Consider the following 17,350-nt stretch of genomic DNA (forward strand, 5'->3'; position numbering starts at 1 on the left):
CTTGCCACAAATATAAAATATACCGGCATTTTAGACCCACAAAAGTGTATATGATTTAGTTTTATCGGTCCATTTGGTAAGGCTTCCATAAAGACCATAAAGACACTGATCATGAAAATTGCTTGAAACTGACTCTAAAATTTGCAGATTTTACTTCTCGTAATCATTATATAATTGGGGTAAAAATCTACAGATTATAGATTTCAAATCAAGGAGTTTTTTCATCATTATATTGTACGCTTATAAGAGATGTTTATGATTCCTCTAAAACTCAAACAAAAAATGTTATTTATAAATCCAAAAACTTATCTAGTCTTCATAGGTAAAATCAATACATTTATCTTCAGGAAGCGTACTGGTTGATCAAACCCCCCTGAAATTTTCAAAGGAAACTATTATACTTGATTCAAGGTGGTGGGTATTTAAGATTCGGCTCGGCCGAATCTTAAATACCCATCTTTATCCAATGGTTAACTACAAATGTTTTACTAAGTTTATAAACATTAGTTTAAAGAAATATGACTTTTACAGAAGTAAATCACAAAGAGCATAAATATTTGTTTACGATAATTCATATTTCGTTATTTTAAAAAAACTTGTCTTTAATACTGTGCAAATTTCGTGGCCTTAAAGTTATGTTGAAGAATGTTTCATATTATGCCAATATTTTTCTGGGTATAAATATTGTGATTTTCATTTAATAGTAAGGTAACCTATTTCACACATATTTCTGAATTCAAATGTTCAGGCAACCACATTTTCAAGTAAACTATCCATAAACTCCTGAGTGTTACACCTACAAAACTATTTGTTCTTGATAGGATATCTCATTAGAATCGCAATGGGTTAAGTTGTATACTAATCTATTTCATCAAGAACAAAAAAGGTGTGAACATATCCAACATTTAATTACAAACATATTGTTCTTCTTCGTTTTTAATCAACCTAAATTTGTCGAAAATATACTAAAATGGAATCTGACTCTGATGCAAAACATATGTATTGTTAACTGAGAAGCAATTTCATAATTATTTCGACTATTATTAACAAAAACATTGTCCTAACACTGGCATAGATGTTATTTATCTGCCGGAAAAAAATTATGATGCATATGAGATATTCTTTAAATCTGAGGTGTTTGTCTCGTTTTTTTTTTTTTCTTATATCTACAATAGAATCGGTAACGGAAAATACCATTAGTCACCACCTAGCAGCATATCATTAAGAGACTGTTTATTGGTTTATACAACAATTTAAATTGTCTGAATATTAAATTAACAAGACCTCTAAGAATACGGAAAAACACCCCAAAAACTTCTGTAAATTAGAGCAAATTGAAAAAGAAACACTTTATCATGATAATTTGTTTTTCGAAAAGAAAAATATTGTTTGTTATTCTAAGAGTGTGTTAGTGAGATTCCTATAATATTTATACACATACATATGTATATACATTCGAGAGGAAATTTTAATTTTCCAATTGACTGCAATCTTTGTCTAGAGTTTTTGTTGCACATCTACATTTTTGAAAAAAAAAACAAAGATTCTGTTTTGTAATAAAATGCTAATAATTTATTTTTCAATATCAATTGAAATATGGTATTAACCAGAACACACTAAAATAGTGCTTACAAAATTTTAATTCACTTTATGTCTGGCCAATCTTGTGTGTATATTATTCATTAAAATGGATTGGCACAATTTATTTTAAATATAACATTGTGTTTGTAAAAGTTTGTTGTTGTTTTATTTAAATATAAATTAAACTAAAATATTTAGTGAATTTTGGAAATAAAAAAAAATATAAAAAGGGTCTACAGAAAATATTTTATTGATACACGGAACGCAACTTCTCTCACATGAAGATTTCAATTCATTTGGTGGAGACGAAGGGAAGGAACTTCCTTTTTGCAATAGAGTACAAAGAGCCTAGTGACGACTACCTATAAATACATTTTTCATAGTAATAAAGTTTCATATAGTATACCAAACTTTGAATTTCGGATAGATAGATTCTCCAAAAATGGACATTTTAGTCATTTCATAGCAAAAACTACCAAGTCATTACATTTAATGTACATCCAGAAACGTATCTTAATTTCCTCTTTACAAAAACTTATATTTAAATGATATTAGAAAGTCATTTTATTTACGCAGATTTTGCAATAAACTGAACTTTTCTGCACTGCATAAAAAAGCATGCTCGGTTCCAAAAATTTTGTCTTTACTTTAAACAATTTGGTAATGATACCGAGCCAAAGAAGCGGAGAATACAAATGAGGATTCTTTTAAGACACAATTCTCTTTTAAATTTTGGTTTTGTGTACTTGCTTCTAGGAAGCAAATTTTAATTATTCGTTTTTTCAGCTTGTTTTCTTTCTTTATGATACCCATTTTTAAGTCAAATCGCTTATTTGTATGGACAATACGACTTCATTGAAAAGTTTATCGACTTTTGGACAAGGAGAAAAATTTTATATTGAAAAATTTTATATAGAAATGCGTCTTCTATACCAAGGAAAACTTGCATTCGTATTTTAAAGACATGAAGTCTTTGACCTCACGACAATATTTTTTTGCAGTGTGAAGTTTATCGGGTATAAAAAAGAAAGTAATAGATATGTATAAAACAAAATTAAAAAATTCATCCCAAATCATTTCTCGACTGACGTGGAAATTTTTAATAAACTAAATTGTTTTTAATTGAGTTTTTTTTTATATTTTTTTTAATTTGTAATCCGAAATACTTAAAAAGATGAATTCTTTCCCATTAAGAATAAGGTTGCCTGATTCCAAAAACTTTTGTCCTTCACTCATGACTTTGGTATTGATACCAAACTAAAGAAGCAGAAAATTTAAGTAGGGATACATTTAAGATACAACCCTCTTTTAAATTTGATTTTTGCGTACCCTATCTAGGAAATAAATCCTAATTCATACTCAACGTCAAATAGAAACTTTGCTTCAAGTAAAAACGTCTTTAAAAAGAAGTGTTAAAAACATCTCCAATTTGTAAACGTTTTTAAGCATTGAATGCATGCATCACCAAAAGTCAATAAATTAAAAGGCGACTTTATTAATTTTAAAGATTTTATTTCGGAATTGTTAAAGTCAAGTTGACCTTAGTACAACAAATTTTCCTTCCATGAAAATAGACCTATTTTATTTTTGGAAATATTTGAGGTCAAAAGTTTCGAACAAAGGTTAGAATGCATAAAAAATCATAAACAAATTATTCATTCGGCAACATACAACATATTTTTATACCCTCGAGCCTTCAGTTTAGCATTTATTTCGGGCTGATCTTCAATTAGAAGTTTAACTACTAAAAAACTATTTTTCAAAGACGGGAAAGCACTCAAGGGCCTTAACAATAACATAGCAGCATCTGTAAGTCTGTACTACAGCCTCAACCGAAACTTTATTGGGAAGAGGGAAGTAATAAATAGAGGTGGAGAATACTACTGCACTTACAGTCTTTATTGTAGCAGCACTACGTAAATGCAGATTCAATGCCTATTTGTTTTTAGGTCTAAACAAATATTTTAATTAAAAGCATTGACTTTTGGAAATGGCAAAACATAAAAAATTATTTAAATGTTAGGTAGCATATATAAATACACTGTACATAGGCATGTGCAAGAAATGTTTTTCAGACGTGGAACGTATGATAATATCACAAACCAGCCAACCTCCCACAGCAACATCATGATGAGTAGTAAACTCAAACATGCGAAGAACACTTTGTACTTCACAGATATCCATTGAACGCTAATGAAATGTTCCAAAAAATTTATTTACTCAACAGGAGTGAATATAACGAATGAATCTTTCGTTTTTGGTCTTGATAGGTTTGTTCATTCTTCAACAATTTTGTGGGGATCGATTGACCGTTTATTTAGTTCTTTGCTCTATTTTGTTTATTGAAATACATTTTTTTTCGAATTATTTTACTGGATGTTGCTTGGGCGGTGTATAGTGTTTTTTGTTTTTGGATATTTCAAAAATATTTTGTATCTGGAATTGTTGCGTTAAAATTCTATTTTTAGTTAACCCATTGTTTAGCTGATATTGTTGAAGCTCTTATGGCTTATATATATATAATATACACATAGTTTGTGTTTTGTTATTATTCGTAAAATAAAAAGAAATGTGTTTGAGAAACATTTATATTCACAAATTTTGTTTACTTAACTAATGCACAGTATTGCAAATTGTTAAAAGTTTTCAACATAAGTTCATATTATAAAATGTAGGCAACACATGCAAAAGAATAATATCAACTTTTCTTGTGTTAAAACCTCTTACCAAACAGAACTCAAGGATATCCTTAAACGATGATGTACTCTTTCATACATTTTGCATAATTCATTACTATTTATTAAATTGAGCTTTATAATTTTTTAAAACTGGATAGTTCTTTATGTATATCTTCTATCTGAAGTATTAGTTTAAGGACAAGTTGAAATTAAGAACTTAAAATTATAGTTGACACAGTTGAGCTTTATTAAATTTTTCAAAGGTAATTTATAAACTCTGGTGATATTTCTGATAGAATTAAAGCACGATTTAACATTCGGTCTTAGGTTGGGAAAGATAGACGTCAGCAATCGGTATATTGACTCAGAATTTTCGTCAGACTAGTAATAAATGCTACAATGTAGTGCGAATAGGAGCGAAACTCGGAAAAAAATATTGTCGTGAGGTCAAAGACAATATAAAGCTTTTTTCCTTGTCCAAAAGTCGATAAACTTTTCAATGAAGTCGTATTGTCCTTATAATTAAGTGACTTGACTTAAAAATGAGAAATGAAAGAAAACATTTTGGCTAAGGTCAACTTGACTTTAATAAATCAGAAAAATTCTTTAAAATTAATGAAATTGTCTTTAAATTTGTTGTCTTTTTGCATCTTGACTACAAAGAAAAAAATCGTTCAAATATAGGACATGTTTTTCAACACTTTATTTTACTTCAAAAATAGCATAATTTCTACTGGAGTCGAGTCCGAATTTGGAAAATAAAGTTGTAGCATATGATGCAAAAAAGCCGAAAAAATACGGAAAATTAAAATTTGCTTCCTAGAAGCAAGTACACAAAACCCATATTTAAAAGAGAATTGTGTCTTAAAAGTATCCTTTCTTGTATTTTTCGCTTCTCGGAATAAATACCAAAAATAATGTAAAGACAAAATCTTTGGAACAGGACATGCTTTTTCAGGTTATATAGCCCAAATTGCAGTTTTTCGCATACAGTATGTAAAGTGTAAGCGATTTCCACAGATATGACCATATTACCAATATGTATTGATATACCTTTTTGCTATTTTTATTTGTATGATATCCTTTTATGATCATCAATAATTCAATATTGCTGAAAATTGGCTACAATATACCTGAATCATTCAGACTTAAGTTTGAGTTTGTTATTTCCATTTTATAACACTGTACTTGGCCTATTGGTATTGTTTAGAAATATTTCTCTAATATTTACCACACGCCATCAATCTATATACAAAATGTTCGACAGACGAAAAAAAAAACAAAACAATCGCGAAAATAATTAATATATTTTTGTTTAAACTTGACATTTGAACATTTTGTATTGAATGTTCAATATTTTTACATTGATCTGAAGGTTTTATCACCTGCTATGATCGTATTGAGAAAATGATGAGGGCAGAGAAAAAAAATTCAAGTAGATTAATTAGGTGTTACAGTTTATTTGGTAACAGATTATTAATATTACCTAATTAATTTTTTTTATTTTATTTATAATAAAAATTTAATTTTGTTTACCTAAACTGATTTTTGCTATCGGAAATATTTTATTATATATAGGAAATATTAAAACAGAAAACAGATTTACTCATAATTTTAAAATAATAGTTAATAGTTTTTTATTTCACATTATATTTAATTATATATACTTTTCAAGTGGATATTCATACATTTATAGAGGAATATATTTTCATAGTTGTATATATTAAAAACTGGTAAATTGCAGCCAAAGATTCTAATTTTCACTTGAGGGTGTTGCTTGTGATTCTAGACCAGCGTTGCCAATTTAGCTTTTTTCCCGCTAGATTTGGCTTTTTTGACGACGTTTAGCGGGAAAAAAATGCATTTAGCTTTTAGCTTTTTTTCTGGCTTTTTTTCATGTCCCTTTTAGCTATTTTTGGCTTTTTTTATTTTCGACATGTTCCTATTGAAATATGGATAAAACTTCGTTTTTATCTACACAGAAAAAAATTTCACGAAAATTTTTCCAATTAAAATTTTAATTGAGTTTTAAAAAATATTCAATTAAAAATTTAATTGATTCAACAAATTTTTTAATTGAAACAAAAATCAATCACAAAAATTAATAGTTTCAATTAATTTTTTAATTGGATCAATTAATTGTTTAATTGACCTTCAATTAATTTTTTAATTGATACTATCATTTCTGTGATTGAAGACATTTCAATTAAAAAATTAATTGGATCAATTAATTTCGTGATTGAACCAGAAAAAAATTTTTTTGTGTGTAAGCCTTGCTGCCAGAATAAGGTTTTCAACATATTTCAAAGCTCAATTGAAACATTAATAATTATTCCAGCCATTATGCGGGCATTTTTGCAGCAAATACACCTTGTTGTAAAGTTTTTCCCTCGTATTCATAAAAGTTATAGTAAACTTTAAATCTACTATTACCATACAAATTGCTTCTGTAAACTGTCAGTAAATTTGCATTTGACTCGTTAACCTTTTTATGTTATTATAATATTCTAAAGTATGATATTACTAAATTAAAATAGTAGATGTGAATTGCTTTGTACACTGAAAAAAATATTGTCGTGAGGCCAAAGATTTCATGTCCTTCAAATACGAACGCGAATTTTGGTTATAATAGAATTTGTGAATTTCTCTTATATTAACTGTTGCCCTTGTCCAAAAGCCGATAAAGTCGTTTTGTCCTTATAGTTAAGTGATTCAACTTAAAAATGGGTATCTTTTCATGAAAGTAGGCTAGGGTCACTTCTAAAAAATTCTTAAAATTAATGAAATAGTCTTTAAATTTGTAGAGTTTTTGTATCTTGACCACAAACCAAAATAGCGTTCTAAAATAGAGAAGACATTTTTTTTTAAAAACGTTTTATTTTAAAAACGTATACATAGAATAATTTGTACTTAAAGTCGAGTCTGAATTTAAGTTGTCGTTAGCACGTTTTTTACCACTGTGATAGCTCATGAAGAAAAACTGAAAAAACGAATAAATTAAAATTTGACTCGCAATCAATACCAAAATCATTAGTGTACAAAACCTTTGGAAGCGAACATAGAAATAATTAAGGAAATAAAGTTTTGAATGTGGTATTATTTTTTTAACATCAAAAAATTCAATAAAAAATTCGTAGTGATAGGATCAAAACAAATCTGCTTTATATTAATGGAATGGATTTACATTTACGAAAATTGGACAACAATAGGTTGGTATGGGAAATTTTCGAATAAAAGTTATTCAATATAAACTTGCAAGACAGTTAGAATGGGTTTTATTCTTTTGGGTAAAATTAGGAGAAGTGTACACGTTCACGAATTTATCATTAATTCAGTTAAAACGAAATATATTGATATTTTCTAATGCAGTTCTATGTGACATTCTGCAATATATCGCATATTGGACTTGCTGCTGATTAACCAGCTGACAATTGCAAGTTTATTGGGAAAAATGTTTTTACTAGGAAATATAAACGAAGGACTTCCAGTAAAAATTTGCGATAGTAATCAAAATGTATCGAGTACGCAAACAGAGCTAATATGACTTAGATTTTCTTACAGTCTCACATAAATTGAATTAAAATGAATACAATTAAAATAATATGCAATTTAAGTGAAATAAAGCCTTTAAGTTTGCTAATTTCAATCAAAAATGTGACTTTTGTTACAAAAAAATTTAGCTTTTTTTCTAGCTATTTTTTAGAATTTTTTAGCTTTTTTTGGCTAGTTTTTTGGGCAAATCTAGCGGTTTTTGGTGAAACAATTCTGGCAACGCTGTTCTAGACGAAAAGATTGAAGTAAGACAAAGACAAGATTTCTTTAAAATAAAAATTTATTGAAGAGTCATCTCAACAATAATATACTATGGTGGACAAAAAATAAAGTGATTTTTTTTTTCTTAAAAAAATAACTTACTTTAAAACAAACAAATAGAATGTTGTTTTTTTTTTTTTTTGAGAAATCTTAAAATTGGTTAAGATTTTCATATCTAAGTTAATGTAAGTAACATTTGATCAATCTATATCGTTACAAAGTTAAGTATGATTTGGAATCCCATATACTGTATAAATAAATTATCCACACTGAAAAAAATATTGTCGTGAGGTCAAAGATTTCATGTCTTTAAAATACGAATACAAATTTTGCTTATCATAGAAGACGCATTTCTCTAAAATAAAGTTATTTTCCTTGTCCAAAAGTCGATAAACTTTTCAATGAAGTCGTATTGTCCTTATAATTAAGTGATTTGACTTAAAAATGGGTATCATAACATGAAAGAAAAAATGTTTGGGCTAAGGTCAACTTGACTTTAATAATTCAGAAAAATTATTTAAATTAAATGAAATTGTCTTTAAATTTGTTGTCTTTTTGCATCTTGACTACAAAGCAAAAAATCGTCCAAATATAGGACATGTTTTTCAAAACTTTATTTTAAAGAAGTTTTTTACTTCAAACATAGCATAATTTCTACTGGAAGTAGAGTCCTAATTTGGAAAATAAAGTTGCCGTTAACTCGTTTTTAAAGGCCTTTGACAGCATATGAAGAAAAAACGCTGAGAAAGCGAAAAATTAAAATTTGCTTCCTAGTAGCAAGTACCCAAAACCTAAATTTAAAAGAGAATTGTGTCTTAAAAGTATCCTTACTTGTATTCTCCGCTTCTTTGGCTCGGAATCAATACCAAATTTTTTAAAGTAAAGACAAAATCTTTGGAACCGAGTATGTTTTTTTTTTCAGTGCATGTACGAACCTAATAAAGCGTTTTTCCTTGTCCAAAAGTCGACAATCTTTTCAATGATGTCGTTGTGTTACATTAAAGAAAATTCTGTTGAATTGAGGGTAACTTGCCGTTAATCCGAAACAAACTTTAAAATTTATTGCACTTATGAGTAAGGTCATTGAACTTTATATCCACGTTTAGAGCATAAAATATTTGAAAAATACTTAAAAAAAGGAAAATTCTATTGGGCTATGGAGCATTTCGAAAAAAATAAATAAACTATTTCAATTCAATTCAAGTGATCTTTATTTTATTTTAACATAACAAAAATACATATTAGTGTATACAATTACTCAGTATTATTAATTAAAATAAAAGAACAATACAGCATGGTTGTTAAAAAACCGTCTGCCGGATGAGTTTTACGAAAAGTATTAGTAACTGAATTCATTAATCAAAAATTTTCTATAATTTAAAGACTTTTTTAAATACTTTAAGACAATGAATTATTTTTAGTGTTAATTTAACTACGAATAGTTTTTGGTATGAACTTGTCATATGCACTGATAAAAACATTATCGTGAGGCCAAAGATTCCGTGTCCTTAAAATACGAATGAGAATTTTGCATAGCATCCCAGCAAAAAAAAGCGTCGCCAAAAAAGTAGTGAAAATGTGATTTTTGGATCCGGAAGTGGTGCAAAATTGGCGCAGAAGCGGTGAATTTAACATGGGCTTGTCATAGGACGGATACCCACCATTTCCACAGCCGTTGCACTGAATGTGCTTCACTTCTTAAGTTGTGATCCAAATTCAGTGTTATGGATGTAAAATAAACAAGTATATATGGCCGTGAGTTCGTCCAGGCCGAATCTTATGTACCCTCCACCATGGATTGCGTAGAAACTTCTACGAAAGATTGTCATCCACAATTAAATTACATGGGTTGTGGTATCTTAAAACTTCTTAACACTGTTTTCTAAATTGTGAGTTAGTCCATACGTGGTATATATTAGTCAAACAGTTATGTATAGGTAAGTCTATACATTTGCACGGTACGTAGAGAGCCAGAATTGAAATATGGGGGTCGCTTATATAGGGGCTATATACAATTATGAACTTTATATGGACCAATTTTTGTGTGATTGGGGATCGATTTATCTGAGGGCTATATATAACTATAGACCGATATGAACTTAGTTAGAACAAAGTTAGCGGCCATATACTAGCACAATGTACCAAATGTCAATTTACTCGGATCTAATTTGCTCCTCCAAGAGGCTCCAAAACCAAATCTCGGGATCGGTTTATACGGGGTCTATATATGATTATGTACTGATATGGACCACTTTTGGTTGTTAAATATCATATACTACCACCACGTACCAAATTTCAACCAGATCGGATGAATTTGGCTTCTTCAATAGGCACCGGAGGTCAAATCTGGGGAACGGTTTATATGGGGGCTATATAATTATGGACTGATATGAAACAATTCCTGCATGGTTGTTGGATACCACATCCCATCAAAAAAATTTGGAAGTTCTTCCAATGGCACAACTTTAAAAGCACTTCCAAAAAATGTACTCCCAAAGATGTTCTTTATTTCAACTACACAAGAAGTTCTTTTAATTCAATTATTTGTAAGACGCTTTTTTCTTATTTTTAATGGGTAAATATAATTTTTTTGTTTCATAAAGTTTAAAAACAGAGTAAGCTTTAATAAAATGGTCCAAATTATTGAAATTTTGTCGAAAAAAAATCTAAATCCATTCAAGAAATATTGCGAATTTTTCAAAATATTTTAATTCAAACCTTTCGGACAAGCGTTAGATTGCATTAAAAATTATAAAAAAATTTAAAAATTATTTATTTGTCAAAATATGACAACATTTTTTAATTCACATCCAAAACACTGAATTTGAATCACAGAGTAAGAAGTGATGCAAATTCAGTGCGACGGCTGTTGAAACGGTGGACATTCGTCCTATGACAAGCCCGTGTTAAATTCATCGCTTCTGCGTCAATTTTGCTCTACTTCCGGATCCAAGATCATTTTTACTACTTTTTTGGCGACGCTTTTTTTTACTGGGATACTAACATCACGTACCAAATTCCAACCGAATCGGATGAATTTTGCTCTTCCAAGGGGCTCCGGAGGTCAAATCTGGGGATCGGTTTATATGGGGGCTATATATAATTATGGACCAATTTCGACCAACTTTTTCATGGGTGTTTGAGGCCATATATTAACACCACGTACCAAATTTCAACTGAATCAGATGAATTTTGGTCTTCCAAGAGGTTCCGCTCGGTTTATATGGGGCTATATATAATTATGGACCGATGTGGACCAATTTTTGCATGCTTGTTAGAGACCATATTCTAACAGTATGTACCAAATTTTAGCCGGATCGGATGAAATTTGTTTCTCTTAGAGCAATCGCAAGCCAAATTTGGGGGTCCTAATCAACGTAACCCCCCTAACCTAATCAACAAAAACGTTGATCCAATTTCATTGTGGAAGAGTAAAGTGACTAGATGATTTTCACTATTTATGCCCTGCGCCATACTGTGGAACAGGGTATTATAAGTTTGTGCATTTGTATGTAACGCCAAGAAGGAGTAATCATAGACCAACCTTTTAGTATACGGATCGGCTTAGAATTAAATTCTGAATCGATTTACCGATGTCCGTCCGTCTGTCTGTCTGTCTGTTGATGTATTTTTGTGTGCAAAGTACAGCTCGCAGTTTTAGTCCGATTGTCCTAAAATTTGGTATAGGGTCCTGTTTCGGCTCAAAGACGATCCCTATTGATTTTGGAAAAAATCGGTTCAGATTTAGATATAGCTGCCATATATATTTTTCACCGATCTGGTCATAATTGGCGTGTATATCAACCGATCTTCCTCAAATTCCGTACATCCGAATATTTTATGAGTCTCGAGAAACTTACAAAATATCAGCCAAATCGGTTCAGATTTAGATATAGCTCCCATATATAGCTTTCGCCTGATTTACACTCATTTGCCCACAGAGGCCAATTTTTTGCTCCGATTTAGTTGAAATTTTGCACAGGGAGTAGAATTAGCATTGTACAGGGAGTAGAATCAGCATTGTAGCTATGCGTGCCAAATTTGGTTGACATCGGTTCAGATTTAGATATAGCTCCCATATATATGTTTTTCTGATTTCGACAAAAATGGTCAAAATACCAACATTTTCCTTGTTAAATCGCCACTGCTTAGTCGAAAAGTTGTAAAAATGACTCAAATTTTCCTAAACTTCTAATGCATATATATCGAGCGATAAATCATAAATAAACTTTTGCGATGTTTCCTTAAAATTGCTTCAGATTTAAATGTTTCCCATATTTTTTTTACTAAAGTTGTCTTCCACCCTAGTGCATTAGCCAACATAAATTTTGAGTCTATAGATTTTGTAAAAGTCTATCGAATTCTGTCTGTATTTGGGACAAACCTTTATATATAGCACCCAACACATTTGACGGATGTGATATGGTATCGAAATTTTAGATCTACAAAGTGGTGCAGGGTATAATATAGTCGGCCCCGCCCGACTTTACTTGTTTTATAGTGAATTTTGAGCTTAACATGGAATCGGGCAGCACTCAGTGATAAGAGAGAAGTTCACCAATGTCGTATCACAATGGACTGAATAGTCTAAGTGAGCCTGATACATCGGGCTGCCACCTAACCTAGTGAATTTGAATAATGTCTATTAGAACATAATGATTCATATATTGATGGCGTTTATTATTTACAAGTGTTATACTTGTAAAAAATAAACGCTACAATCAGGTTTATAGAAACTTCAAAAATAGCTTTCTTTACTAGAAGATATTCAGATTTTTTAAATGTTGCTAAACAGATTGTTGAAGCATTTTCTTAACAATTCCCTTAATTTCGGTCCTTTTTATTTGTCATATCAATTTTTAAATTAAAATATATATGAAAGTATTTACAAGTATTTACAAGTAAATATCACAACAAAACCTAAAATGCCATATAGATTTTTTTTAATTATAATTTCCGACAATATAAAATTTATATATTATCGTTAGTTATAATAATATTCCAATTTGATTCAATTGCCAGTGATACAAAATAATATATAATGTAAATTTTAATCTATTAGTGGTCATCTAAATGAAATCACTAGAAACCATGTGATAATCAAACAAAACATAGCAAAAATAAACGAGCATTATAGTGCCTTATACACTTATTTTGTGCCATACAATTTTCATATTTTCTGCGTCATCAATGAGAACAGAATCTCAATTAAAAATGTGAAATTCATATGGAAGCAACAACAAATATAAAAATTCAGGGAAAAAAAACTACAATGAATGGTATTTTGTAGAAAATAGACAAATTTTACAAAATACCAAGTGGCAAAAAAAAACTGGGCAAAAACCAACAATTTCCCCAGCACCGGCAGTAAACCAACGACGACAATAGCAAACACAAAAGAAAAAAATCTTTCTAAAATGCAAAAGTCCATAAAATCCAAACAAACAAATTTTTACATAATAAACAACGACGACCACAACGACAACAGCTACAAGAATACGATATTGAAATTCCATTTCAATTGTTTGCAATTAGAGAAATACACAAAATCAGCGACATATCCAACGAATCAGAAGAAAAAATGCCCGAAAACTGCATTAACATTTCGAAGTAACAACGACCACAGAGACTATGCGAATAAATTTAAAACCGAATATTTGTGTTTGCAACAGTTAACTATGGAAGTGCCTAAAAAGAGAAAGTATCCGAAATTATCAATGTCCTTGATAATACAACGATAATCCACAACAAAATCTAAAACTAAAAGACTTGTAGTTCTAAATTGATAAAAGGAAGCTTTTTAAAATCAAATATCCAAAAACAAAATCCATTAGCACAAGAACAATACCAGAGAGTGAGTGAGTGAGAGAGAGAAACAGGGAATAATAGAGTGTACATGCTGTGTTCTCTAAGGCCCGACTCTCACACTCTCATCCCTCATCGCGTGTGTGTAAAAGTGTACGTGCGTTTATCTACGAACAATGTTAGATATATTCCGTGGATTGAAAAACCTTATAAAGGTCAGTCACGTTAAAACCGATTCACCAGTATTTCGTTTGCATTATTCTATAACTGTGATGATATTGATGTCCTTCTCCCTAATCATAACCACACGCCAATATGTCGGTAATCCCATCGATTGTGTTCATACCAAAGATATTCCAGAAGATGTTCTCAACACATACTGTTGGATTCATTCCACGTATGCGCTCAAAAGTTATTTTAACAAGAAACAGGGAATATCCGTACCCTATCCGGGTATAGGAAATTCCGATGGTGATTTGCACGAGAAGAAACATTACAAATACTACCAATGGGTGTGTTTTTGCCTATTTTTTCAGGTGGGTTCTCATCTATATTTTTCTCTTTCTATATGATTTCGTCTATATAGTTTTAAATTTTGAATATTCTTCTTTATAATAACATTTAAGAATTGAATATATATAGCATTGCCTATGGAATTTGACATTTTTATGATAAATGATCATTAAGGCATTTTAATGACTTTAGATAACATCATGGCAGGCTCTTTAAATGTCAGATATGTTTCTTTATGATGAAATTATGTATTTATGTTTATTTCCCTGTTTAAATCATATATCATAAAAAAAATATTTAGTTGTTTTGTAGTTCTTCTCGATCGGAAATTCGAATGTTGTTAATGGACAAGTTCAATTAAATTTTATAAAGACGAAAAAATATAAAAAAATGCTTTTTTACGTAAGCGTGAGATCAATTCTTATGTTCCCCAGCAAAAAAAAATATCGTTTTTTCAAAAACATTTCATTTTAAGAGTACAAGGGGATCCTCCTCACTCCACTTCTTTTGAAAAATACGTTCTTTGGAGCTTTAAAGTAAAAATTTAAATTTTATACAACAACCAACAAAAAAAATAATGAAAATAAAATTAAAAATTTCACCTCCGGGAGAATTTTAATCGGCACCTATTGACTTTCCGCTTCCATGCAAGTTCTTTTAAGAAGGTTTGTAAATTTAAATTTATATTTTTATTGATTTTAAATGAAAAAATATATCTATCAAAATATACGCCTAAAATAACAAAATAAAAACGATGTGAAAAATAAAAAAAAAATTTGAAAAAATATTTGATAACAAAATGAATGCTGGTGAGATTTGAACCTGTGTTCCTTATTTTCCATTCACACTTATAAAGAACATCTCGAGAAGTAGTTAGAATGTTATGCCTTGATGTCATATTACCATCACATTTGAATTGACGTATCGTCGCTTCGTTTTCAATGGAGGTGGTGGCTAAGAGTGCGAAGGCGTTCTGTTATGGGGCCAACATACCCTGGTTCAATCCCTGGTCGGAACGAAAAGTTTTTTTCAAATTTTAAAAATTAAATAATTAGCAGGTTGATAACAATAAAAGTGAAATTGGCAAAAACTATTTTTCTTTAGTTTTTTTGTAAATATCTTCATTGAAATTAACTTCCAAGGTACATCTTCTAAAGCAATGCAAAGGATCCGAAAGTGAAGTACTTCAGTCATATGACCCATGTAAAATTCTTTGGAGATCCAAGTTTACACTACTTCCGGATCACAAGTTGGGGATTCAGAGTACTTTTTTCGAGGATCTTTTTCGCTGGGTCGGCGAATTGAAATAAATAAATGCGTTATAAATATTGTTTAGGAGTATTTTTTTTTTTTTTTTGGAATTTTCAATTGCTCAAATTCTCTCTCTTATCAATGAGTACTGCCCGATTATATATTATGTCTCACTATGTGTGAAACGACTTAGGATACACGCTTAATTTTTTATAAAAACGGTATATTTTCTATAACAATTGAAATGGAGCAATTTCTCATGGCTTGTGACACAACTATTATTCCATGAGTATATTTAAGATTTTTTGACGAAATACAGATAACAAGGGCAACCAATAAATTTCTTTGCCAATGGAAGGCATTATCGAAGCTGAAAGATTTGTTATTTTGGACAAAGATTTTTTGATATAGAAAAACGGAACATGTTAGCGGAACAGGATTGATTTATTTTTTTTTCCACCATTTTTTTCCACTATGGAATGTTATTACTTTTGATTGTAGTTTCGTTTTTTTATACCCTCATCCATAGGATGGGGGTATATTAACTTTGTCATTTCGTTTGTAACACATCAAAATATTGCTCTAAGACCCCATAAAGGATGTATATTCTGGGTCGTGGTGAAATCCTGAGTCGATCTAAACATGTCTGTCCATCTGTTGAAATCACGCTAACTTCCGAACGAAACAAGCTATCGACTTGAAAATTAGCACAAGTAGTTTTTATCGATGTAGGTCGGATGGTATTGCAAATGGGCCATATCGGTTTACTTTTACGTATAGCCCCTATATAAACGGAACCCCAGAGAAACATATTTCATCCGATCTGGCTGAAATTTAGTACATGGTGTTGGTATATGGTCTCTAAAAACCATGCAAAAATTGGTTCACATCGGTCCATAATTATATATAGCCCCCATATAAACCGGTCCCCAGATTTGGCTTGTGAATCCTCAAAGAGAAGCAAATTTCATCCGATACGGTTGAAATTTGGTACTTGGTGTTAGTATATGGTCTCTAACAACTATGCCAGAATTGGTCTATATCGATTCATAATTATATATAACCCCCATATAAACCGATCCCTAAATTTGACCTCCGGAGCCTCCTGAAGGATGGTGATAAGAAAAAGTAGGCTGCCGCACCCAAAAAGGCCAGTGTAGAAAAGAAGGCTGCTGCAAAGAAACCTTCTGCCGCTAAGAAGACAGCCGAAAAGAAGAAGACCGAAAAGGCTAAGACTAAAACTGCCAAAAAGACCGGTACAGTTAAAGCTAAACCAGCAAAAACCACCGCCAAGGCCTCCGCCGAGGCCTCCGCCACAAAACCAAAAGCACCCAATGCAAAAACAGCAGCAGTCAAACCCAAAAAGGCCGCCGCTGCCAAGAAACCAGCTGCCAATAAGTATATTTTCTATTTTATTTCATTTTGTTGTTTTTGATTTCAGCTTAAAACCATGCATTGACTAAACTACAAGTGTAGCTTATTATTTCTATAAAAAATGTTGTCAAATTTTTATTTCTATAGAAAATTTGATTTATGAAGCATTTATGAAGCATTTCATATTTGGAGAGGAATATTTTTGCAAAATCTTCCAAAACATCAAGAATTCTACCAATCTACCAAACAGTAAGAAATTTGCAATTTTTGGTACACTCGTGTTCATAATTGTATATAGCCCCCATATAAAGCGACCCCCATATTTCAATTCTGAC

At 30.5% G+C, this 17,350-nt stretch overlaps 1 protein-coding gene across 2 annotated transcripts in view; it reads left to right on the forward strand.

Annotated features, from left to right (window-relative positions):
• shakB (Innexin family member shaking B) overlaps positions 1-17,350 on the forward strand; it is a 340,164-nt gene that overhangs the window by 285,405 nt on the left and 37,409 nt on the right. The window contains exon 2 of one of the 2 annotated variants that reach the window (XM_075300012.1): positions 13,135-14,413. The exons of the other annotated variant lie outside the window; for it this stretch is intronic. Within the exon in view, the coding sequence (XP_075156127.1) occupies positions 14,054-14,413 (360 nt within the window). The 5' untranslated portion in view covers positions 13,135-14,053. The remainder of the gene's footprint in view (positions 1-13,134; positions 14,414-17,350) is intronic. 2 annotated transcript variants of the gene reach the window in all.

Source organism: Haematobia irritans, chromosome 3 (assembly GCF_050003625.1).
Source record: "Haematobia irritans isolate KBUSLIRL chromosome 3, ASM5000362v1, whole genome shotgun sequence".
Taxonomy (NCBI): Eukaryota; Metazoa; Arthropoda; class Insecta; order Diptera; family Muscidae; genus Haematobia; species Haematobia irritans.